The 25,008-nt window shown below is 50.2% G+C and overlaps 1 protein-coding gene across 1 annotated transcript; it reads left to right on the forward strand.

Moving 5' to 3' along the window:
• Positions 1-494: 494 nt before the first annotated feature.
• On the forward strand, positions 495-24,874 carry LOC122370245 (cuticlin-1-like). The gene is made up of 8 exons (XM_043345678.1): positions 495-806; positions 6,638-6,674; positions 9,288-9,505; positions 13,679-13,812; positions 21,945-22,184; positions 22,855-23,017; positions 23,415-23,582; positions 23,872-24,874. Exons 1-8 carry the CDS (start codon positions 777-779, stop codon positions 24,079-24,081), a joined length of 1,200 nt encoding a protein of 399 aa, XP_043201613.1. The 5' UTR covers positions 495-776; the 3' UTR covers positions 24,082-24,874.
• The last annotated feature ends 134 nt before the right edge of the window (positions 24,875-25,008 follow it).

A 25,008-nucleotide genomic window follows, 5' to 3' on the forward strand; every position in this document is an offset into this window, starting at 1 on the left:
AATGTAACCACCACTGCTCTGAGGGTCCAGCCGCACTGATATTACAGCAAGCATGTTTAGTGAGCGTCATCAATTATCATACCGCGATTGATTGCAATGTAAACGTATCTAAAACGTATAAGAATTTGTATGCGCTTTACTTTGCCGGTAAAGGTATCGCATTTTTAATCTCAAACGTATGTTTTGCTTAAATAGTAAACAATCCATGACTGGTCTAGCTCATCTCATCCTTGGAGTCTGAAGAGGTCCGTGAACTGCGACAGAATGTGCAGAGGCGCGTTCAAGGTCAGGCTGTGGGTGTCACTCGTTAAACGCACTGTAACGTCTTCAGATGGCGCCCGCTCACGGGCGTTTATAACCAGGAAGACGGCCACCTCTCAGCCCCTTCCACCCACACCAGGTACTGTGGAACCCTCTCATTCCGCACCGCTTGAGCCGCCTCTGCTGATGGCGCTGCGAAGGCTTGGCTGTGACCTCCACGGGCTCGAGCCCCCGCCTCCGCCGCCGCCTCCGCCGCCGCCGCTGCTTTTGCTTTCACCTGGCGGTGGCGGCGGCGGCGGCGGCGGCTCGACAAGGCCTCAGTCGGAGCTAGGATGGCGTAGCGCGGGCTCGTGTCGCCTCCTCCAACTCGTGTGATATCTCACAGCCGTGCGGCCGCTGGTGACACGTGCAGCTCACCCAGCACGTGCAGCTGACTCGTGCCAAGTGTGTTCGCGCGGCACACTCCGACCGTCCCGAGATCCCGACCGACCGCGCGCCCGACCGTCCACCCAGCCATGAGGACTCGACTGGACACATGCCTGCTGGTAAGGAATCCGCGGTGCCCTGGCGCTAACGCGATGGTTTCTTGGACTGTACGATAGCATCTCCGTGTCTGACCCGTCTCGCTGTGACCTCCGAGAGCCGCACAGCCGTGATATAATTCCCAACATGTGTATCGTCGACACGTCTTCCCTTGCGGCGCTATTGCGCCACGGGGGTAGCGGCGGGTGGCGTAAGAGGCTGACACGACGCGTGCCGGTCGTCGCTCATAACGCGTGCCGAGTCGCTCAGAGTCACCGCTCCGACGTGATGCGATGCCGGCGCGCTGTGGTGTTGTTTGCCGCGCCTGGGCTGTGGCGTGGGAGGGGATTTTTCGCACGGCTGACGACCGGGCGGACGGGCCGCATCCTGCAGCGGAGGCGGCGGAGCGGAGGCCGTACCAGTCGCCGCCCTGGCAGCCTTGGGGTCGCCAAGCGGCCCGCCCACGGCCCCGGCTGGCGCGCCGGACCCCGAGCCACCGACAGGGGACTGCGAACGGGCCCGACGGAGCTCGGGCCCGCTGGTCACACCTGGCTTATACGACCGCGGGGAATAGGGGTGAGATCGACGAACATGACTGAATGTCTAGGCTAGAATTATACGACATATATGGAGAACGCTGGATGAAGCAAAATACTGCAACACGAAACATGACAGCATTGTCAGAAACAATCCAAAATTACGTAGCATTTTGTTTGATTCATTTCCCTACCTGGCTCAGACTCAACATTAGGTGAGGCGTGAGGGTTCAGTGTTTAATGGGGTGTAGCAAACAGCAGTGACAACAGTCTCTATGGAAAAATGCAGTTACAGATGCATCAAGCGCATCAGCCAATGTGTTTCGATTTATTGTGTTTACTGTTTAACAATAAGCTGGTATAAAAGTCTGGTTGGTGTACAACGCCACACTCACTTCACAGCTTGATTGCCAAGCACGTATTTTTTTTCTGAATAATCTGTGTGATATTGCGTTTATACTAATGCAAAATTACCTACAGTTACATCTGTTTAATATTTTATATTACAGTGACACCGTATAGGTAGGTTAAAAGTGAATCTGTGGGTACAACTTGAACTTGGCGTTTCCTGATCTTTTCAATACTGTCCCAGTGCTCCGATTCAGTATTGAGCCAACGGAGTTCCGAGCTAGATATATTTGCGAAATTGCAATTGACTTGATGTTAGCCATTTTCACGACGGGCAATCTGGCGAATGCACCTCACTTGACCAAATCTGCATCAAATCTCTTTGTCAACAAATATCTTGATATCATGAACTTATTTCGGTGTTATAATAAGAAACAATTTGAGAAATCGGGTACATAAGCAATTGTGCAACCCAAACTGATAACTGCTAAGAAACATAGTGAAGCTAATTTGACCAAATCTACACCAAATATGCACCAAATGTGAACCAAATGTTTATCAGATTCGCGTAAACGGCTACTATGCACATCTTAGAATATCATTTTGAGAACACTTTTGCAAACATATCAGGAAAACGCTTGGCAATAATCAAGCAATCATTTTGATATATTCTTCGTGCTTTAATTAAGCATTTCGATACGGTTACACCTTCTAGGGTTTTGGTTCACTGCTAGCCGTCTTCCAAACACAGTTTACTTGAACTTGTGGAGGCATAATTTGTAACTCAACTAGCTATGCGGTTTGCAAGTTTTCTAACCTAGAGCAGCCGTATAAGTCATGACAAGGAACCGTCACGATATGACTTGGCAGCTGTTTTTGTCTTGCGTAGGTGGGGAACAAAAACTCACAACAAAACACTTCTTACGTAAAATTACACAAAACATTGCAAGAAGCTATGCTCGTTGTCGGTCAAGCTTGAAGTTCTTTCTTGCAGTAAAAAGTGTCTCTGTCCCGGGGAGCATAACCGAAGTGTCATAATTTCTCGCGCTTGCTATGTGCTGGGGCGAACTTTATATTAACCCGCGCCGTGCTGGTGGCCTGAACTTTCCGCCGAGTGCTGGGGGGGGGGGGGGGGCGTTTTCACGCCCCCCCGTCTAACTCGGCTCCTGGGCCACGTAGCGACACGCGGTAAGCGGCAATCGAAAGAGCGTCAAAAATAAAGACGAAAACACTTCGGTCATTTTTTGGGTCAGGTCAAAGGTCAGGTCACCAGAGGTCACCAAAGGTAAAATGTTGACTATTTCAACATTTTGGAAACTGCCAACGGCTATCTCGGGAACCGATAGAGCTACAGCGCCGCGGAAAAGCGCATTCGATAGCCCTTTTACAGACCTTTCTGAGTGATGTTCTCAGATTTGACCTCAGGTCAACGGTTTAGCCTCCAGAGGGCAAAAACTCCAAAAATAGCCGTTTTTACGAAAAACGTTTTTTCGTCAATAACTTTTGACTCATAAGCGCCATGACATTACTTTTGCCAGCATCGTGTTCCTCTCGTCGAGACGCGTCGAATGAACTATTCGTTGACCTTGAAAGGTCATTTTGAAAATTTGACCTCAGGTCAAGGTCATGACCTAACCGAAAAGGGTCATGTTGCATATCAGTCGATCCGTATCGTCGAGCTGAACACATCTGACGTGTTTTCACCGCTCTAGCACGTCTCTATCAAAAGTTATAGCCAAAAAACTGCTGGCGACCGTTCATGACCTGAGATGACCTCAGGGGCACACAGAGGGGTCACAGGTGCATTTTTCCTATTCAGTGTGTCATGTTTACCTACGAACCGATGTTTGAGAGCGTTTTGAACGATATTCGTCCAAAAGAGGCGCATTTCAATTTTCTCCCATTGACTTATAATGGAGAGGTCGCAAAATTGACCTGACCTTAGGTCACAGATATCAAAAATCCGAGATATACATTTTATACATACTGTTACTCATATCAATCGCTGAAAGTTTCAAAGTGATCGTTCAGTCGGTGTAGCTATAGCGAGCCTTTGAACTTTTTCTGAGGTAAGGTCACTTGACGTGACCTGGTGACCTGACCTTGAACGGCCTAGGTCTGAAATTTTCACAACATGTGCGGAAATGATGTAGGAACACGTGTACCAAAAACGGCGATTCGCGAAAAACCTGAGGGGGGGGGGCGTAAAAACGCCCCCCCCCCCCCCAGCACGGCGCGGGTTAACACCCCGGTGACAAATTTCAAAATCATTTGCAAATCAATCGATGATATTTCCTGAGGAGCGTCTCATTCTCCACAGCTCTGTCCCTAACGGTGTCACTCCAAGGCTGCGAGCGATGACTGCGCTCCTACCAACAAACCGGTTTCCATGCAGGCATATCGCACCAAATGCGGTCATTTGGCAGTTTTATAACACGACGGCGCATTTTTCCAGCTTCCTTAAGCCGCCGTCTAGCAGGAAACTGATGGCGCGGCCACCCCGTTTGGGTCTGTTGGCGGCGTTTTTGTCGGGTCGTCTCCGGTTATCGCGGCTGACTCCCACACACAGCTCCAGTCACGGCGCTGGAACTGCCGGCCTTGGAGGGCCCATGGCTCTGACAGGGTGCTGCTAGGTGTGGCCAGGGTTAGAGGTGGGCGGACGGGACTGACGAGATCTCGTTGCTCGAGGGCATCGCGAGAATGAGGAGGATGGTAGAGCCAGGCACAGCGTGGTAGAGGGCTATCAGGAGTGGTCACAGGCTTATACGGTGTCAATTTATCGACATGGTATCAGGTGAAGACAGAAGGGAATCAAACAAAGTCAGTGGTGTGTCATCCAAGTATGCTTAAGTGATTAATCAATTGCGGTAGTACGTCAAAACTTCCATTTATCATGTAAGATCACTAGCAATGCAAGCATTGCCAGTGCATTCAAGAACTACCAATAAAAATGCGATCATTGTTTCACTTCTGCACATTCTCTTCGATGGTGGTCTTTAGGTCTATGTTGTGAAATCATTCGGCAATGAGGGACGTTTTTAGTCTTATGACGTCACTTATCAGCCGACCACTAGTCATTCCCGCTAACGAGTGACGTCCAGCCCGTCCCGCCACGGCATCTTGTGGTGATGCTTTGTTGACCGCTCCCTCTCCCGCCCCCGCAGCGTTCTTTCCATGCATTGATCACTGGTCATTCCTGTAGCCTTTTTACAAGTCATCGAACGTGTCTCATTCGGTGGCTTCCTAACACTCTGGCAGAACAGCTGCGTTTGCCGTTTTCTAGAAAACTTGGGCCGTAGGCCGATAATAACTCAATCATCCTTTCTTGCCACTGTGAAAGGTCAATTATTCTGCATTCCACAACATCTGTTAATTATTATCTCTGATTCTGATTGACCCGCGTTTTTTTATCGGTACTCAATCAATCTTCTCCCCCATATAGATCGCATAACCCTGAGTGATTGCTCCTGGCTGACTGATTTACGCTCCCTCAGCTGACTCAGTAGTACCTATGTCATGTCCAAACTATGTCACCAGTGACCAGACGAGTGTAAGGTAGCAGCTGTCTCACACCGCTAGCGGACCGTTGTGTGCAGGGTGCACGACTATGTATGAACAGCCGCTGACCCCGACTGGGGGGGGGGGGGGGGGTCGTCAGTCCGGCCGGTCGCTGGCCGGGGCCGATGGCCGAGCGACAGCTGATGGCTGGTGATTGGTGACCTCACCACAGGAGGGACAACATCGGCACGTTGTCTGATCTCGTCCCAGTTCGATGACGTGATAAACTACCTGAATTGGGAAAAATGCTGCTATCTGTTCGAAAGATCAATGATCCTGCTTATGACTATTTAAAATTACATCAATTACCGTTGATCATCGAGACAAATAGATATAGACATTTGCTCGCCCAATGAATAGCGACATGAGGAACCCGAAACTTGCCTTTCCGCCTACCGCATTATAACATGACGCCAGTATGATGTCAAGCCACTCGATTCCAGCGCACTTCCTTATAAGGCCGTGTGAATGTCCTGCCGTTGGGAGGCGCTGGCCGGACAATGGACGGCGGACACGGGGCAGTGACCGGTTTGGGGAGGACCTCATCGCACGCGAGGGATGGGACGACGTCGGAACGTCTTGTCGCGCGGTATGGGTGGGGTGCTGGGGCGTTGTCCGCGCCGTGTCTCGTGCAGTAGAGTTGTATAAAGTGATGGATTCTTGGTCCCCAGCGCAATGGTGCAGGTGGGGTTAAAATGACCGGATGAATTAAACGAGACATCTGTCGGAATTAAAATGAGCTCAAGCCTCAGGGCGATCAGTTTCAAGGACCAATGTCAAAAGGTACTGATGGAGATTGGCTTTACATAGGTTGGTGAGTGACTATGAGAAGGACAGATGTCGCACCCAAACAAGTGGCATTGAATGATGCTGCAAAAGTGCACATGTCAATCCAATCCATGCACACAAAAGCTACGTGACCGCTGAATCAAAGGCATGCCAGCTGTGCCCTGGAGTTCATTTCCAGCTGTTTGATTATTCCTTTAAATAACCACCAGCACCATCTTCAGTGTCACTGCACCAGAGATTTTGTGTGGCAGACGCCGTCAAACAAGCGGCCAAGGCCTGATGCTATCGCAGAGAGACGAGAACCCCGTCTTGCTGACCTTGGAGATACGAACAGAGCTCGGGCAGATCGCGACGATTGATAGTGTGACAGAAAATCACGTCAGGACATCGGTCCGAAACGCTGTTTGACAAACGGCTGGCGCTTACATAGAAGGATAGGAAAGGGAAATAATTCAGTCTGTCGCAAGAGAAACCAGTCTCGAGTGCTTTTCGCATATAGTGATTGATGATGACAAATGGGTAGCTATCGTTTCACACGAAACACATGTAATTCTGTCGTACTCAGCAGTGTTCCCTGGATGTGATTGACGTTATGGTAAGCTAACAGTTGTTCTTTTTCTCAGGTGCTGGCCGCGGCAAGCCTCACAACAGCTCTGAAACGTGAGTGATTTCGTGCCTTCTAATATTAGTGATAGCCTAATCTTACTACGCTCCTGCTTACGTTCCTATCACCTTCCTCGCTGGATCCGAAACGGGCTGCACACATTTTTTTTTTTTACTGCGCTGTGCGTAGAAAATAATTTGCATACCTATGTCGTTATAATGGTGTTTGGTGAATAGAAATCGAAACAATAAAGAGACGCTTTTGATGATTCTTTAGTGTCTGGGTGATAAAAATCTGTGCCGTACATAATACCGTGACGACAATGCCATTGTTACAAGGATGGATAACAATATCTGTGCTCCGCTTTGATAATGTGGCATTAATTTGTGCATTATAAAGATGTTCTCTCCACGCCCAGTCACACATATGTTGTTATCGCAGCATTTAAGATTGTTTCAATCACCTATGCAATCAACTTTTATGAAATATTGTGATTTATGATGTCGCAAAACAGAGACGAATCGTGACGTTTCGGTCAAGTCGTTGGGTGCCACCCTCCGGGATGAAGGATACCAGTAACCGCTAGCCCTCGGAGTTGAAAATGATTGTTTTAGAGTATTAGCTCACTTTGTTTAGCCATTACATGGCAGCGCAATAGTCTTTCGGACCGCTTAAACCTAACCCTCGCCGGCACAGGCCATTTTGCGTCCTTCGACGGCACAAGGGGGGGGGGGGTTGGTACGACCCCCCCTCGCGTTTGGCCCCTGATCGAGCTAGAGCTTCGCGGAAAAAACGAGCGTGTTGCCCGTCACGAAAGGAAGCCGATGATAGCCAATTTTATGGTCCTAGGTCATCGGGTGACCTTCCAGGTCAGGTCAATGACCCGAAAACCGGGAAAATCGGGACTTGTTAGAAAGTCGTAAAGTGTTGCTGTTATGTGGTTTTCCGGGGTGCTGATCACGAATATCGTGTTAGTTTTGATCAGAGATGATGTCTTGAAGCATTTAGACCAGGTCGGGTCAGATCGGGTCACGTCAACCGGTAGGGGTTGTGACGGGTATTCGTAATACGTGTCAACCGCCTCTGACAGCTTCGTAACATGTTACGAAGGCACCAAAACTACTTCTTATGTGTTCAAATGGTTGCTAAATTCGAATTCAGCTCCAAAAACTAGCCTAGAAACATGTAAAACTCGAAAAAGTGAACCGAGGTCACCCGAGGTCACCAAAGGTCAATGACCTGACCTGACCTTCAGGTGACCTTGACACCCGCCCTAGTGTATGGGAGCAGGGGTGTCGATTTTTCCAAAATGGTTGGGGGTGCTCAACCCCTGCACCGGGTGAAAGATTGCAGCTTTGACATGGGGCACAACCGTACAAGGCGGGGTTGGGTATCCCTATATGGTATTGATAATCCCGGGATTTTCACTAATATTTCCCAAGGGTAGAACGCTCTTCTTGGAAATCATTCTATTTCTGCTCGTCCTAGTTCTTGGCTACCTTATTGCATAAACATCTTTCCGAAAAAAAGTGGTATATGTATTTGCCGGCAGCTCGGCAACAGCCCCGACACCTCTGTAATAAGGTGACAGAAACCGATGACCGCGATTAGCACCGGTGCAGCAGCCCCTGAGGCCCGCAGGGGCGGACATTGCGTGGAGGCTGACGGCCACCCACCGGTGACATTTGAAGGCCCTACACCGGCGACTCTGAGGGCCCATCGGCGTCTGAGTCCGTGCCGGTCTCTAAAGACGACCCCACAGGGTTTCTGAAGGTAACCACCGGCCTCTGATGGCCCTTTGCCGGCCTCTGGCTCTGAGGGCCCGTCGCCGGTCTCTGGAGCCCCCTGCCGGCTTGGCAGCTCTAAGGGTCTGAGTCCGACACCCGTGTACGACGGACCCACACCAGTGTCTGTGCATCTTAACGTCTTTTTTCGCCCTTCTTCTTAAGGCATTTCTTTTCTTTACATCTTTATTTCATGTATTGTAAATTGCGTAATTGTTTTATTTTTAGTATTGAAAGACTGCGGAACCAATTATTTTCCTCAAGCATAGTTCGTTAGTGGGAGTGGAACAAAATCATTGGGGGTGCTAACTGGAACATTTGGGGGTGCCCGGAAAACCATTGGGGGTGCTCATTTGAGCATTGGGGGTGCTGCAGCACCCCCAAAGGTATACAAATCGACACCCATGTATGGGAGTAACATCAAATCACATGTTTGAACGTTTGAAACCACGAAAAGCTTGCAAACGCGCGGCTAATGCGAGCCGACATACGCCGAATCGCGATTACGGCCAAACATGGTCTCGGAAAAGAGGTCACAGGTCAAAGGTCATTTGGGTCAGGGTCATGAAATTTTCAGGGAAGGTGTAAAATTGATCAATGCGAGAGTACTGAAAGTTTCGTTGCGATCGGCCGCTTTTTACGCGAGTTATTCGCGAAAAACCTTAGGGGGGGGGGGGTGTCATCAACCCTTCCCCCCTGTGCCGGCGAGGGTTAAGACAGACTACCGAATGGAGGTCTATAACAATTGATAAACCGATCTAACAATACTCTAACTTCGTTCGTTCGGTAGTCGTACGCAAAACTCTAACTGTAACACCACTATTGAGATTTTCTTGCAAGCATGCCAAGCACCGTCTAACGTTCCTCTATTATCCAACCTTGCAGCGCCTCTCAAAGTGAGAAGTCCGGTGGAGGACATCCGCATCGAGTGCAGCAGCAACGACATCGAGGTCTCCATCTTCACCAACCAGGAGTTCAACGGCATGGTGTATCCGAAGGGACTGGCCAAGAACTCGACCTGTATGACCGAGTACACGGGCCAGGGCTCGCCAGTGCGCTACCGGCTCTCTCTGCGCAGCTGCAACACCATGGGCGTCCAACAGGTGGGTTCAACTGGGACAGGAGGGTGCTGGAGAGAGGGAGAGAGAGAGAGAGAGAGAGAGAGAGAGAGAGAGAGAGAGAGAGAGAGAGAGAGAGAGAGAGAGAGAGAGAGAGAGAGAGAGAGAGCACAGAGCAGATATCCTCACCAGTCACCATGGTGTTTTCTCCGTCTAAGGCTCAGTCCTTTCCGCCAACCTCGTCCTCAGACTCCTGTTCTAAACGTCTTTCAGGCAGGAATGCAGGCGCCACAGCGATCTCTAAGCTCACCTACGCCCTACGGCTTCCCTAGGCTCCCCTATGATCCAATGGTCTTCCCTAGGCTTCCCTAGGCTCTCCGCGGCTCCTCTATGGCACGGGTTACAGGCTGTGTCTGTTATGAACGAAGTATGTACGGACGGCAGCTCACAGCTGCCAAGGTCAACGGAGTGACACTCGCGTGTGGTGTATTTGGGTCGAGTGGCCGTGATGAGGGTAATTTGGGGTGTGACCAGCAGAGTGTGAGAATTCCAAGGTAATTATACGTGGTGGTTGTTAGAGGCTAGCGGATAGAGCACTGAACCTTGGAGGATGGCGGATTCGTAACGGGTCGGGAATTACACCGATAAAATATGCGCATAAGGACATGACAGAGGTGTTGATGATTCATGAGCGGCTTGGAGAGGCTTTAAGTGTCGACGACATTATCCATTTAAGGTCTTCTTTGGGTTTGTAAAAGGACAGACTTTGGAGGAATAAGTACGGCTAAGCGGGTGTACCTATTTGTCAGCTGACCAGCTCATACCCAATGGAGGCTTTTCTCGGTATCTTAGCGTGAACCAAAGATCATCGACCTTCATATAAGCATATGTAGAAATCACGTATGATTAGCTTAGCGACGTTCGTTGGTATTGATCCGATTAGTGGTTATCTCATGAATATTGCCCACTGCCCGTATATCCTCTCGATGTTCTCCTCCGCACCGTTGTTGCCATGCGCTCCAAAGACAAAGAGAGGGAAATTGTTCGAACGCTGATCGGTTCCAAAAGCAGTTGACTCCTTAAAAAGTCTTCACTTTTGCTGAACTAGAGTCACTGCGTGCTTGGGTCTCACTCAGCTCAATGTAACCAAATCACAGCAATAAACTTATAATAAAACCTCGACTCAGACGATCCAGTTCCCACTCATATCGCTCCTCCAGCCTGCCGGCCACAGGACCGCGCCACGCCGGCTGGCTTTCGCTCTCGCTGGTCCCGGCGGAAGGCGTCGCGTCATAAGCGTTCGCCCTCGTCGACATCGCGCCACTCCTCGCCACTTTCACGTGCACAGTAGGCGTGAGCCCCGCCCGGCGCTCCCATAGAGAGCGAGAGTGAGCGAGATTCGACCGGCCCGGCGCCGCGGGAGCGATGGGAAATACAGCGGATTAGTTGGGTTTATGGAGATTTGTGTGATTAACGTGGGAATTTTGAGATTGTGTAAAATTAAAAAAGACATCCTAAGTCCTAACATACGAGTATACATATAAGACAATGAGGCCTACATAAGTGTATTTCAAGTCCGTGTTTATGTTTCCTTGGGTGCATAAATATACTCAGTTCAATATAGTCATTTTCATGGGTATGTGACTCTGACTTACAATATTGTCATACCATTTCGCTTTATTTGATCTATATCTTTCTTGCAACTGCTAATCTTGCGCTATATCACTATTACCAGTCGAAACTTCGACACTCGTCCCACCTGGATATGACTTTAACCAAAGCGAATTGCACTTCCTATCATATCCATAACGTCCCCGACCCCGCAGGGAAAGTTTCCGGTCGCTCACGACTCACGGCCGTGACAAAATCGTTCGCTCTATCGGGCCACGTCGTGTGCCGGGCGGTCGGGATAACCGTGAGAGAAGAGGTGACAGCCTGGGTTCGTAGCCGTGCCCGGGTGAAATGGGGTGGATCGACCTCCCCAGCTTTCCAGGCACGGTGGTCCACAATGTCTCGGCCCACGGTCTCACAGCGCTCTCCCACACCGGGTTTTGGCGAAGTTTTTCTGCGGCTGGTTTCACCTCATCAGTGACGTCATAACGCTTTGGTCACGACTCATCAGACCCTGCCCGAAGGGGACTGTGGGACGCACGAGCGCCCTGGGGAGTCCGAGTCCGAGTCACGCAAGCCGGAGTCACGTTTGGGAAGCTACGTGACTCGGTAACTCTAAAATGGTCGCAGACTGCTCGCGATTAGATAATTTCGCTTGGGAACAGCTTAAAATGGTTGGGAAAATTTCTTGGGACATGTGCTGGGAGTACAAGTCAGTACTGAACAGAAAAGATGACGTGTATGCGTAGCTATGGTTTACTATTTTATATGCGAAGGTTGGCATGAGTGAAAAATCGACTAAAAACTCACCCGCTGTTCTACTCTGCCTCTCAAAATCGAGCACATACCTATCAGTGTGTTACTTTTACTAAGCAATAAACATACAGATCAAAAGACTAAGGTCAATTACCACACTTGGGACGGTTGCCAATAGACGTGCAACGACCGGCGATAGTATTGGCAGACGGTAGCTACCCTTCTGTGTAATGTAAGTGCCTTATTTTAGCCCTACATACATACATGAGTTTTAGCTGGGGGTGGACACGGTTCATAACACTTAAGTTAAATGGGGGGTCAACTGGTGTCTTGACAATTTTCAGACTCAATTACCACGTTCACCGTAAAGCTCACTGTACCTTAATGTTCGGGGAGGTTATCATGGGCGCTTGACATGCAATCATTATCTATTTGCACTATATCGTCAGTCGTGACTTGTCGGGTGTTATAACGCGAGGCAATTGTGAGCTTGCTCTGGCCGTTTCGTGTTTTAAATTACATCAACTTGCACTCACACTCTCTTACAGTTTTCGTATTGTTTATATGATAAGGATGAAAACTTATTTGTATAGCTCCTTAGCTGTAATTAACAGGTACGAATCTGCCAAGTATCAATAAATATCATGAGAAAGGACGGTTCTAGCAGAAAGCCTGTAAATGACGATTATGAAAAATATTCATATGTCTAGTGACTCGCCAGATCCGGCTTGTTTAATTATCGGCAGTTTTTATCCAGTTTTAATGGCTATTAGCTGGTGCCAGTTATTTTACCTATAAAAGTCTCCCACTCCCAGCAGTTATCTATCATGGCACTGATCCAGATCCTTGCAACAGTCCCGACTTGTTCACCAGTGGCCCGTTAGTTCCCCATGCCCTATCTGTGTTCGGTACGGGGGCTGTTCGGTTATGAGTGGGCCCGCGGGGCCAGCAATGCAACTTTCACTGTCGCCACTGCCGCCGCCGCTGCCTCCACGACTCCCGTGTGGGGGCTAGACGGCCACTCAGCTGGGCGGGGCGGGGGCGGGGGCGGGGGCGGCTCGACCCTGGCCCATGGGGAGAGATATCGGTCTCATGTCGTACAGGGGTGCGCGGGTGGAGCTGAAGGATGATAAAGGGGTGGATAGGGGAGGGGTGGCTGGGTGTCTAACAAATCGCCCTATCTCTTTTTCTAAAGACTGAAATGTTAATCGGTGATTATATCCACTGCATTTATATTATGCAGTGACGACGCATAATATAAATATACCGTTTAGCCTATGATGGATTGGCCATAATAGTCAAACCACTAACAAAAACTATGTAGCCCTTATAGCTTCGCGTTCAGCTCAGTCACGACGTTGACATGTATCTACGCCCGTATAAACCGTGACCACTGTTCGCCGTGCGCTCTGAACACGTATACCGGGAACAGGCGCAGTCTGTTCCGTGACATAGTTAACCGACAACATCTACAGAATCGTGACGGTCCGGCGGCGTCACACGGTCCGTTACCTGTCCGTGGCACATCGCTGCCGCGCCTTTGTCAGCCGGTTCGCTGCAATATGTTGCATAAGTGGCGTCTCGACGCATCCCGACATTCAATATCATGCAATCGTTTTCAGCATCGGTGCGCTAAAAGAAATGCCGACAAAACGTACACGAGTTGTGTCAGTTCATTTTATAAATAGTGTCTATTGTTCTTTCACGAAAATGGTTGATGTGTTCAGTCCTTGAGACGGTATAGAATTGTCGTTTGTCTAATGATGACAGTTAACCTGTCACCTACCTGCTGTCATCTATGCTGCAGCCAGTGCCGAACCGTCATCTAACCTCAACTGCTCGTGTTTTTAGGAGGACGACACGATCGAATACTTCAACACAATCGTGGTGCAGCCACACAGGAAGCTGGTCACCAACCAGGGACGCGGCTTCCACGTACGGTGTAAATACCAGACCCGGGACAAGGCGGACATCGAAACCAAGCGGTGAGTCTCGGGATCATCGGGATCATTGGGCTCTCGGGATCATCGGGGAAATTGAGTCCTTGGCGTCAATGTGTGCTTATATTTTGTGGTATCTAAAGTAGATTTGACGTCCGTAGTTTTCTTTCAGTCATTCTGTGGCCGTCCTTCCTCATGCGGTTTTCTTGCTTCAGCATTGTCTCATTTTTGTGACGTAATTATTTTCTAAGAATGATAATTCATCTATGGATTCATCATGCATGTCATTCAATAGCTCACGTGAGCAGTTATCACAGCTGAATATCAATCTGCGTCAGCCTCATGACTTCTTGTGGGAGGCACTTCCACGTCTCCCCATCGGCCAATGGTCAGTGAGGGCTTTCCACCTCTCCACACTCCCTGTGGACTTTCCACCACCACCCTGCAGACGACCTCGAGTGCTCCACTGACCCGAGAATTGCTGCCAAGTCACCGCCGTGCATCTCAAACACAACCACTGCCCGCAGGCTCAACCCGTGGCGGACGGACCCTGTTCCGAATTTAGTGGCATTGATTTAATGGTAACCAGTCACGGACCGGCGGCTCTTGGCAGTTTGTCAATTATGCAAGCGAATTACGAATAGAGTGGGCACTCGTTTGTCTTGTTTGACGGCTAGTGTTAGGCTTGCGACAATTGCGGTGCCTTCCAGCTGAAAGTACAGTTTGCAGCTCATGTCGTCGTCAAATAGCAGCTGTCTGGAGCTTGGTACTCTTTCGTGCAGTGGCAAGAGACTGTTGAGCTGTCTCGCCAATATCATGCACACAGAAAAATATTAACACCGTTAGCGGTGTAATTGCACAGTACATATCTGAGCACTTGAGGAAAGTTAATTTAGTCCCTTCCCCGCTTAAATTACTCGCGCTTCTAAATGAACACCAGGAAGAAGGTAATAGAACACTGTGGGTTGGGTGTTTTGCTACATGTAGTAAAACACCCAACCCTCCTAACAGTGTTCTATTACCTTCTTCCTGGTGTTCATTTAGAAGCGCGAGTAATTTAAGCGGGGAAGGGACTAAATTAACTTTCCTCAAGTGCTCAGATATGTACTGTGCAATTACACCGCTAACGGTGTCAATATTTTCTGTGTGTGTCTCCTCATTCACGACAGAGGAATGGGGACGAGTGTGCAAGCTGCACAACCGAAATGAGGAAAAGCAAAAAAGAGAGAAAAAGAAAGACAGAAAAAGAGGGAGAAAAACAGAGAGGGAGAGGGATGAAGGGAGTGATAAAGGGAGAGAGAGAAACGAAGAAAGAGAGAGAGAGAGAGAGAGAGAGAGAGAGAGAGAGAGAGAGAGAGAGAGAGAGAGAGAGAGAGAGAGAGAGAGAGAGAGAGAGAGAGAGAGAGAGAGAGAGAGAGAGAGAGAGAGAGAGAGAGAGAGAGAGAGAGAGAAGCTGGGAACGAACCTGCCCTGCCCGATCGGGAGCACCGTTGCGCCACTGGCCCTGTCGGTGCGAGGGGCGCGTCCCTGCCCACTCCCAAGTCCCAGGGCCGTCTCGGTGCTGTGGTGCTCTGCTGTGCCCCAGTTCGGACACCTGACGGCTAGGGAGAGGCTGCGGTGGCCGGCCTGGACCACGCCTCCGACAGATGGGAGCGAGACAAACAGCCGAGGGCTGATTATGAAACGTCCACTGAATGGGTAAAATGCCGAGGGCAGTTCCAAACAAACGTACAAACACGAATGACACGTGAGAAATGAACAGACACCTTGACACAGAAAATGCTTCTGTTGTGAAGAGCTTCGTTTACGGTTTACCATGGGCTCATAATTGAGTTTATGGGCAAACTAACGAGAAGCTATAAACCAAAGCCTTTGGTAACGACTGACGATCGGGCCTCCGGTCTGACGACTGCAGCTCGGTGAATTTAGCAATGAACCGGTCATTTGGCCGAACGCTAGGAGTGGCCGCTGGCTGCGACGGAGTGCCCAATTCGGTTTGGACTGCCGCGACACAGCTCCCAACACGGGCACGGTGGGGGCGGGGGCGGGGGCGGGGCGCCCAACGCTCGCGCTGATCCGGGTTCGCACACGCAATGGCGATGTCGTACTTCCAGCGGCCGTGGGCATAGCTGACGACGTTTGATCGCTGTAGTTCGCGGTACAGGGATCCCTTATGGTCTTCTGCGACTGACCGCAGGACCGATCTTCCCTGATCCCTCCGGAAGTTATTTCTGACGCCGTTGTACTGACATTGTATGTGAGGGAGGGTGTGGTTACGTTTTTGCAGTATTTAGCTTTGCCTGTCTGTCCGTCGCCGTCCTCTTCCGTCCCATCCGGCATCCCGTCTCGTCTACTTTTCGTCTCCCAATCCGTCTCGGTCTCATCTACCTCAATCTCGGGGAGTTCGGCAGCAGCGATCGGTGACTGACAGACCCGCACACGTCTGGGTGGAGCTGCCGACTGCTCCTCGTGTGGGTAGAGGGAAGGTCACAGCCATCCTATGACGTCATTTAGGGTGTCGCCTTCTGCACCTGTCTGAGACTGAGGAGTCGACTGGGATGGTTAGACCGCCCCACCTGAGCCCGAGGAATGCGTGACTGCTTGGCATTTCTCGACCATTGGGAATTTCATGACAGGGCTGCTAGTGAGAAGGGTAACATGATCGATTTCAAACAATGCTAAACTGAGAATCTAAAGGCAGAACCTGCATTCCTAGACACTTGCTGCTTGGAAACTGAACAAACACTATAATTACCTATTCTTTGAGGTTTGTGCTACCTGAACCGATCGCACTCCATTCCGTGCACAGACCTCAGACTGCCTCCGTGCACCCGGGTACGATATTATCACGCCTGCACTGGCGCTAAGTCGCACGGTCTATGCGAAACCTCCGTGGAACGCAGTTTTGCACCGCCACAGCGGCCGGTGTTCACATCATCGGCACCCGTTTCCGCAAAGAAAGCCACTTTTACGGCGTGATTAGCCGGTCCCGCGAGACGGGAGCCACCGGTTCGTGGTTTGAGCCGCGGAGAGCAACACCAGAGTTTGTGATCACAGACGGGTTTGATGCTGTTTTGATGGTGATTTGGATACTCTTTGGTGGATACGCCTTGTGTGATTGGTGTATAGTCGACTACAGAATGATGTTCCACTTTTCACAGGCAATTATTTGCCTCTAGTGGTAGGCTGTGCCGCATCACACGGGCTGAGTTTACAAATTATAGCTTTGTCCCAATGCTCACAATCGACACGCTTAATTGCGTGGTAAACGGCACAACTTAGCGCTCCGATCATCTGATAGCTTCTGAGGAGTGGAACATCATTCTGTAGTCGACTATACAATAATCCATATTTATTCTTGTCGGTTTTGTCGGTGGCCTCCGACCGCTTTGCTCGTGCAGCCATGCTTGTCGTGGTCGCTGGATAACACTGGCCATTAAAAACCTCCGGTAACGGTCTGGTGGGATGTCTTGATCCTGGCTATCTCGACAGAACGAGAGGTTTGACCAGTGCTATCAATTCCGGACCTTCGATACATTTGTAGAAAAATGCCATCATGACTCACTCACGTACTTCGATATACAGCAGCAAAAAGATATATAGTTTTCATTTGAGGCAAATGCTCCTCATGCTGACGATCCCGATGGTCCTAACAATTTACCAACCCTCATAATGACGTCATCCCCACGTTCTTTAATCCTTTTCCGACTCGTCGGCGGCCTCAGTTCGTGACGTCACTCTCCAGTGGCGGGTCCTGGACCGGCAGCCAGCCTCGGTCCGCCTCGGCCCGACGCGACGGGCCGCCCGCCGGCGCTCAAGGCTAGCTGGTGGGCCGGCGGGGGACCATCGCTGCTGCCGCCGCCGGCTCGCAGGCTGCACCTCAGACCGTTCCCTAGCCTTGCGAACGAGCTCCGCGCGGCCCCGCGACGGGCCGTGGGGCTCCCGGGAACTCACAGAGGCAGGCGAGCGAACATATGGTGTGCTGAGAACGCGTTTTGGGAGAGATTTTTGGTTTGAGAAGGGGTTTCGGTAGGCTCTTGTTGCTAGACTTTAGTAAACTGGCAGAAGTGTGTCCCTGGGGCTGCTCAATAATATTTTTCCATTTGTATTATGTAATGCAATTAACTCAACTGGTGTCAGCCGTTGAGCGTTGTAGTGTGTGGCGTCAGCATGTAAATTGTATGGGGTCTGCTAAAAGTCTTATGGATAGCAAACGACACGAGGCCGAATAAGCATTTCCACCTACGTGCTTGCTGCAATCATTCGCACTATGACTATGGCTCCTCGCGGTTCTTGCCTTCACGGAACAAACAGCTGCTCATTTGCATTAGCAAACAGACGTGCTGGGGCTGCCGGTCTCTCTCCCCACAGAGTGTGGCAGACTGCTGAGTATGCAGACTGCACCCTCCGTCTCTCTGTCTCTCCGCCTGGGCTGACCCCGGCTGTGACCTCTCCCCCTCAGCCTCGCGCCGCACCCCTCCCTCCCCCTCATCAGCCCTTGTGGCTGGCCGGCTCCGCATGGCTGAATGCTGAGATCATCCCTCTTCGAGACACCCCGGTGGGTTCCACCCGATGAGTGACTTCGGGAGGCAGCTAGCCTGGCTCGAGCTGCAGCCAACTCGGCCCCAGCGGCGCCAGTGAAAGGTTCCCTGACCTCCGACCCTGATCACAGAGACCTCGCTCGAGCCCCGAGGGCCGAGGTACCTCGCGTGCATATTTTCTGCGCACGCAGTGCAGCGCTGCTGGGGCACAATGAGACAGCGAATGTCATGCAGAGCGTGCATGGGATGAGGGGACAAAGGAAGCGGTTTGACTGGGGGATTCATGCTGCGATGGAAGTCATATCTCAGCTTGACGTTCGTGCCCATCGCAATGCTCGTCATGCGGGAAGAGACGTCTTAGTTAGGATTCAAGTGCTAGGCATAAATTGTATCTGACGGCCACCGTCAAAGTTATGAGCATATAACGCGGTTTCGCCATCACACTCCATTCTCCACTGATATCATAGGTGTGCGAAACTCCTACCCAAACAGGTCGGTTAGGCCAATCCAGGAACTCACTCTGCCGCGGATTTTACAGCGTAGCATCCGTGGAAATGCTGGCGCTCCACCCCTTTCCTCGTGCAGAAAACGATGCATCGCTCCCTCCCCGTCGGTTTTTAAGCGCCGACCGTTTATATAACTCACACTCAAACGCCAGAGTCTCGTCCACCCCATGTTCGCGCTGGGAAGGCCGGCTGAGCCTCCCACAGCGGACGTCGCCGGCGGCGCTGTCGGGAGCTCACGTGGCGCGGTGTCGCAACCGTCACCTGTGGACAAGGTCCCCGGCCGTTTCATCACTCCCGGTCATACATTCCGCGGCGCTGCGCCTACTGAGTGGGATGCGATTGCGTTCGTCACTTCACTGCCTCAGTCGCAAGTAAACGAGTTTGATAGTTTCAACAACGAAGACCATGAGCGGGCGCATGTCAAAGCTGTCCATTCTGCGACGTTTCACGATATAATAACCGAGAACGGTCTGGAGGAAGTGCAGCTAATCACCTCACCTCTTTCCGCCCAGACGTCAATCCGCGACCTTCCGTCTCGTTCCTGGGTTCCTCGTGCTGGCCGCTCCCTCCGTTTGACCTCAGGTGATCGGCTCCACAGCATGAGCACAGGCCGGCAGTGGGCACCGCCGCCGCAGCAGAGCCGCTGTCCCAGTTTTTAGCCGGTCAAGGTCTGGGCCAGGGGCGCTGGTGACTGAGCCGCGCCACAGCGAGACACGGGCCGGGGCGGCGCCTGGTGGAGGCTGGATGAGAGGGACATCGCAACCCTTCTGTTGGAGACTGGAGAGCCACCTGGTCTGCAGACAGAGGGAATAAACCTTTCTGCCCTATGATAGAGCGGCGGTTGAGGGCGGCTGGTCTGGGCAGAGGAAGACTAGCGCTGCGACTCTTGCGAGTCAACATATGTATTATGCTGGGTTATTGGTTGCCTGGCGCTGGACTGAACGAGAACGGCGCTGGTTGACGTGATCGCTCTGGTATAGTGACGTTGTCTGGACAACGGCTGCTAGTCACAGATCAGCGATGTGAGCTGTCATTTATGTCAAACTATAGATGCTAGTTGTTCGTCTTAGGAAACCATTTGACTGGTGGAGGCTTTGCACATTCAGCAATGGAACATACCTTCGTCGTACCATAAAGAACTTTGGTGAAGTGAGGTTCACTTTGGTGCACCTCAGTTCACCAAAGTACACTGGTCCAGTGAACAGACGTGGTCACGTTTTTACCGGGAGGTTTTCCCACGACTTCCCATACGGCATGTACCGGTTATCCACAGCAGCCAGTCCACGTTACGGTCTCACAATGCAGTGACCAGTCGTTACTCGTTATTAATGGCATTTTGTTCTTTTTGCACTCCCATTAATTAACGAAATGTCCCGGGCTCGGCAATGCTGCAGAAATGCTGGTGGCCCAGTTACCGCTACCAGCTGTGAGATGAACCGAGGGCATTGAGTCAATGACTGGTGACTGCAACATTGCACACATGGGCACTGAACATTAGACAATGGCATGCGGTAGTAACTGTGTATTACATTGTACTTTCGTACATATTGCATTGCATTATGTATGTGCTGTCCCTTTGTTCAGACAGCTATTTCATAAGCAGCCCGTGTCCCATTGTAATAGCGTTAATTACGTAAACGTTATACCCACTATCAAATCAATAAAGCGCCGTGCGGTGAAGTTCATGATGATCCTAACGAACCTTTTTGTCTACCATCACCGTGCATTCTTCAGATACCAACCTAGCTGTTATTTCACATATAGGTACTGAAAAGTGAAGAAGGCACGTATCCGCAAACTTCTTTCAAACATGGACTCGTATAGCTGGAGCCTACTTCCACACTTCTCCACTAAGGCGTCGCATGCACTATTTGCTTAGTATCATTCGCTGCACCAATGCAAGTAGGTGTGTGCCCATTCCTGCCTTTGTCCATGGCGAGTTGCCAGATGTTCCGCGAGTTGCCAGCTCAATAACGGTGCCAGTCTCCACATGTCCCCACCGCCCCTGCAGACGGCAGACCATCGCCTCCACCCAGCCTGGTCGGCGCGGCGCCTCCCTTAAACGGTCAGCCGAGGTCACTGCCCCGACCAGACCCTGCGACTATTGGTGATGACGTCAGACTGGTGTGACGTCACCCAGTGGTCTGCAGAGGCGACCCAGTGCAATGGAACCGCTCCCAGTGGTACTGCGGTATTCATGGGTTGTGTGCAGTGCAGTCGTGAGGTTATTGGCTGCGCCACATCCTGGTTTGGTGGCTTCTGTAAGCCTCCAGCGGCTCCATTTATTGGCGTTTTTAATTGCCTCCATTTTTTGTGGGTAAATTATGAAAACATTTATCTCCTTTTACAAAAGATTATATAGGAAACCTCAAAGTTCACTTAAATGTGGAATTCATTGCAAAAAAAAAAATGTGTCCTTTGTTAACGGAAATTATTTATTTCTCTACTTACTCGAGACAATCTGGACTTCTGGAATATTTTCCTCTCACCATAAACTGAACCGTTTTCAGCCTCAAATGAAATATACAAAGGTTCTTCCAGTACATACATACGAGTACCCGTACCTACATGTATGCGTTTCAGCATACATGTACATGTGTACCATACATGTGTGTATGTGTTTCAGCTTTCAGTTATACCGCTTCAACTTTAAAGAACTCATTAACACAGCACAAATGGTTTTCCATGCTCGAACTGCGTCTTTGCTGAAGGCATCCTCCTTTTCCTCGTAAATGCGCTGCGGTATAGGAGCCTCCAATATTAGATCATCATCGATATTATCGTAACGTTTTTAATGGCTCGAGAGAATAACCTCATGAACTCATTAAGTCCAATTATCGGATCGTTTAGCCATTACCTTCATTATGGCGCAATTTCTACAGCGGTTTTCTCTTTTTTCCCTCTCCCTCTCTCTCTCTCTCTCTTTCTCTCTCTCCTCTCTCTCTCTCTCTCTCTCTCTCTCTCTCTCTCTCTCTCTCTCTCTCTCTCTCTCTCCTTCTCACTTCTTATTTTTTAATTCTCCCTTGGCTCAATTTATTTGTCATTTCTCTATCATTATCCTTCATTCCTCGGCCCTTCTCCGCTCTATGGACACCCCTCTAGGCTCTAACCCCCTCTCTCTTTTCCACAGCCGGCCAGGCTCCACAGCTCTGGCGGCGGCGCCGACAGCAGCAGCGGCCATGCCCGTCTGCTCGATGCGGATCTACTCTGACGCTGCCGACAAGACGGTAGCCGGCACGGTTCACATTGGTGATAAACTTACCATGGAGATTGCCATTGACGAGCAGAAGGAGTACGGTCTGCGAGTGGTGGACTGTCTGGTTCGAGACGGCCTCGGCTGGGGGCAGCAGCAGCTCGTCAACTCAGAGGGGTGAGTTGGAGGGGGAAGTGAGTTGAAGGGGAAAAGAGGGCCAAAAAGGGCGAGAGGGGGTAGGTCAGGGGGTCGAAAATTGGAGTGTTAGATCGGAGGGAGAGTGATTTGTCGATGTTTTATATAAAAATCGGAATGAGAAGGGTTTTAAAATAACTAGTTTCGATATTCCTTACCCTTTCAACACCAATCGGATTTCTGCAGCACTCGCTCTTACTTTTCCGACTAAATGCAACTGAGTGAAGCGACAGTCGGCTTTATCTCCTTCATCATCTGCCTGCACCTATCCTAACCTTCCTAAACTACCGGTTCGTCCCCGCGTGTTCCCGCACCGCTCCCATTCATGTTCCTTTACCCAGCTGAATGGATCGATTTCACACATCCTATCCTCTGACTAGAATTAGCACCATGCTCGCCGAGCTAGAGTTCGATACTCAAACGCGGAAATTTCAGTCGCGAACTGCTGCAGTATTTACCTCGAGGAGGCGTCTTCCCGTCATATCGTAATGCGACTTGCCTTGGTGTCACTAGATTCGAAGCAGATATCCGATTAAATTGGGTTTATCGCTGCCTTGGGTTTCCTCCTGTAAGTGTCATTGATTGATTGTGACGCTATGAATGACGATGACGCAGAAACTGCTGACGTGTGCGTTTTCTCTCCTTTCGTCAGCTGTCCAGTGGATTTCGACATCCTGGGTCCCCTGCAGTACAGCGAGTCCAAGACGAGTGCCTCTGTCAGCTTCCTGGCACACAAGTTCCCGTACACGTCTTCAGTGTACTACCAGTGCAACGTGCGACTCTGCCTCAAACAAGCGGGCGGTTGTGACGATGTGGTGAGTTCATATGTTCCGAAAATACCAAAGCTGCTGCAGTGTGATAATTTTGGTTTCTCTCCCACATGCCTACTAGATCAGCGGCTGACGGCTTCAATGATACGACCTCTCGTTTCTATAAAAGTTCATCATGATTAGTTATATATCAGGATTAAATTCAACAACTCAGCTATCCCGACATGTGATGTTGCTTTTGTTATCTATCAAGTTCTATATCAATGATTCATCTCGCCGAACCATTTTCATTTAACATTTTACGAACGTTCATATAATCAGCTACCGAAACTGAATTTTAACGCTGTCTGCATGATTAAGTGTTTCCGAAGCGGGCAGGCTGCATCATCAACAGATTATGAATACATCTGTGACACTCCATCTCTCCCCTTCCCTCCCTCAGCCGCCGATCTGTCAGGCGGGGTCGAACGTGCGCCGTCGCCGGGAGCTGAGGAACGCCACTGTCGACGACTTCGACCCGAACGACGGCCGTGTTATCGAGGTGTTCAGCGGGCTCTACGTGGACGAGGGGACCGAGGCAGAGGCCGCCGCCGACCAGGGACCCACCAAGGTGCGTGAAATGGGGAATGAGGAGGATTTGATGCATTGTATGTATGTATAGGGTGGTATATACCTATTTATTTTGTGAAATGCAACATGGTCCATATCCAGACTGACCTATCGATCAGGCTCTAGTTTTCAGTGTGATTGGCGAAGAAACTGCTAAATATTGTTTTGTTGCTGACTGCTGTTAGGTATGTACATCTACCGCGTAACTTCACCGTTTAAACTTATAGACTCATCACTCAAGAGTATGTTATTTTGTATGGACTCACAATTTTATTTTCTTTCCCTCGCAGGAGGATCTGGAGAACGACGACCTCCTCTGCATCTCCCCACGGACGTTCGCCATCGTGATCGCCATCATCGGCCTCCTGCTGATGATTGCCGTCGTCGTAGCCATCATGATCATCATCAACCGGCGTCGGAGGCGCAAGGACATGTCGGCGACAGGCAGCTCTATCTACTCGGGGCCATACACAAACACGGCCTACTCACACTCTAGTTAGGCCAACTGCCGTCTACTGGCGCTGGCGTCGTGCGCGGTGAATGTAGGTGGCGCGAGTGAGGCGTGCGCCGGCGGCCGGCCTCTGCGGGTAATCGTCGGGGGTGACCGCCGCGCCGGCGGTTCGAGACGTGCCGTCTCTTGAATAAAGGAGCCCAGGGATAGTCCTGCAATGTTCTATGTGGAAATATGTAGTTGGAATCTCAAGGTACCTGTATTGTGTGTGCTAGGCCAGGCCATGCTGCCAATATCTCTGTCGGAACAGGACAGATTCTCCTTCGAGCTTTCTAGTAGGTTTCTGTCGTGGAAAAGCCTGGCTTTAAATGTGACTGGGCTCCCTCGTTCTCGAGACATTCGAGCACGCTCCGTTGTGTGATTCGTAGGACTGGATCCAGGAGGTGTGCTTTACCGAGGTGTGTGTCGCAATCCGAGGTGAATGTTGTGTGGGAGGCTGAGCGAAGCGCTGTAGATCAGTCATTGACTTCGTAAAGAAGAGGTCGTCACCTAGCTTTTTTAATAGGCTCAGATGTTTCATTGTGATATGGAGTCACCCGCGCTGATAATGCCAAGACTGCCTACACTTTATTTGGTGGTGAGACTTAACAGACAGATAACTAATCGTCTTCCCAAAGAACTCAATTCAATGCCGCTTACGGGAAAAGTGAAGGTTGTTGTTCATCATGAACCGCATTATCTGTGAGCGACAAATAAGTGTATTTCAGTGTGTATGAACTCACTGTAGATAACCATTGTTTTAGTGTGTTAACACAAAAAGAAATATACTATAATAAAACAAATGTCATTTTTATTTTTCATGTCCCGTGGGCTATCGATAACTTTAGGGACGCAATGTATTTATTTATGCGTTGTGAGAACAGTGAATGAAAGACCAGAAAGCCTTCAATTCAAATATATTTACATGTCATATTTA

Source organism: Amphibalanus amphitrite, unplaced genomic scaffold, assembly GCF_019059575.1.
Source record: "Amphibalanus amphitrite isolate SeventyFive unplaced genomic scaffold, NRLGWU_Aamphi_draft 001113F_arrow, whole genome shotgun sequence".
Lineage (NCBI taxonomy): Eukaryota > Metazoa > Arthropoda > Thecostraca > Balanomorpha > Balanidae > Amphibalanus > Amphibalanus amphitrite.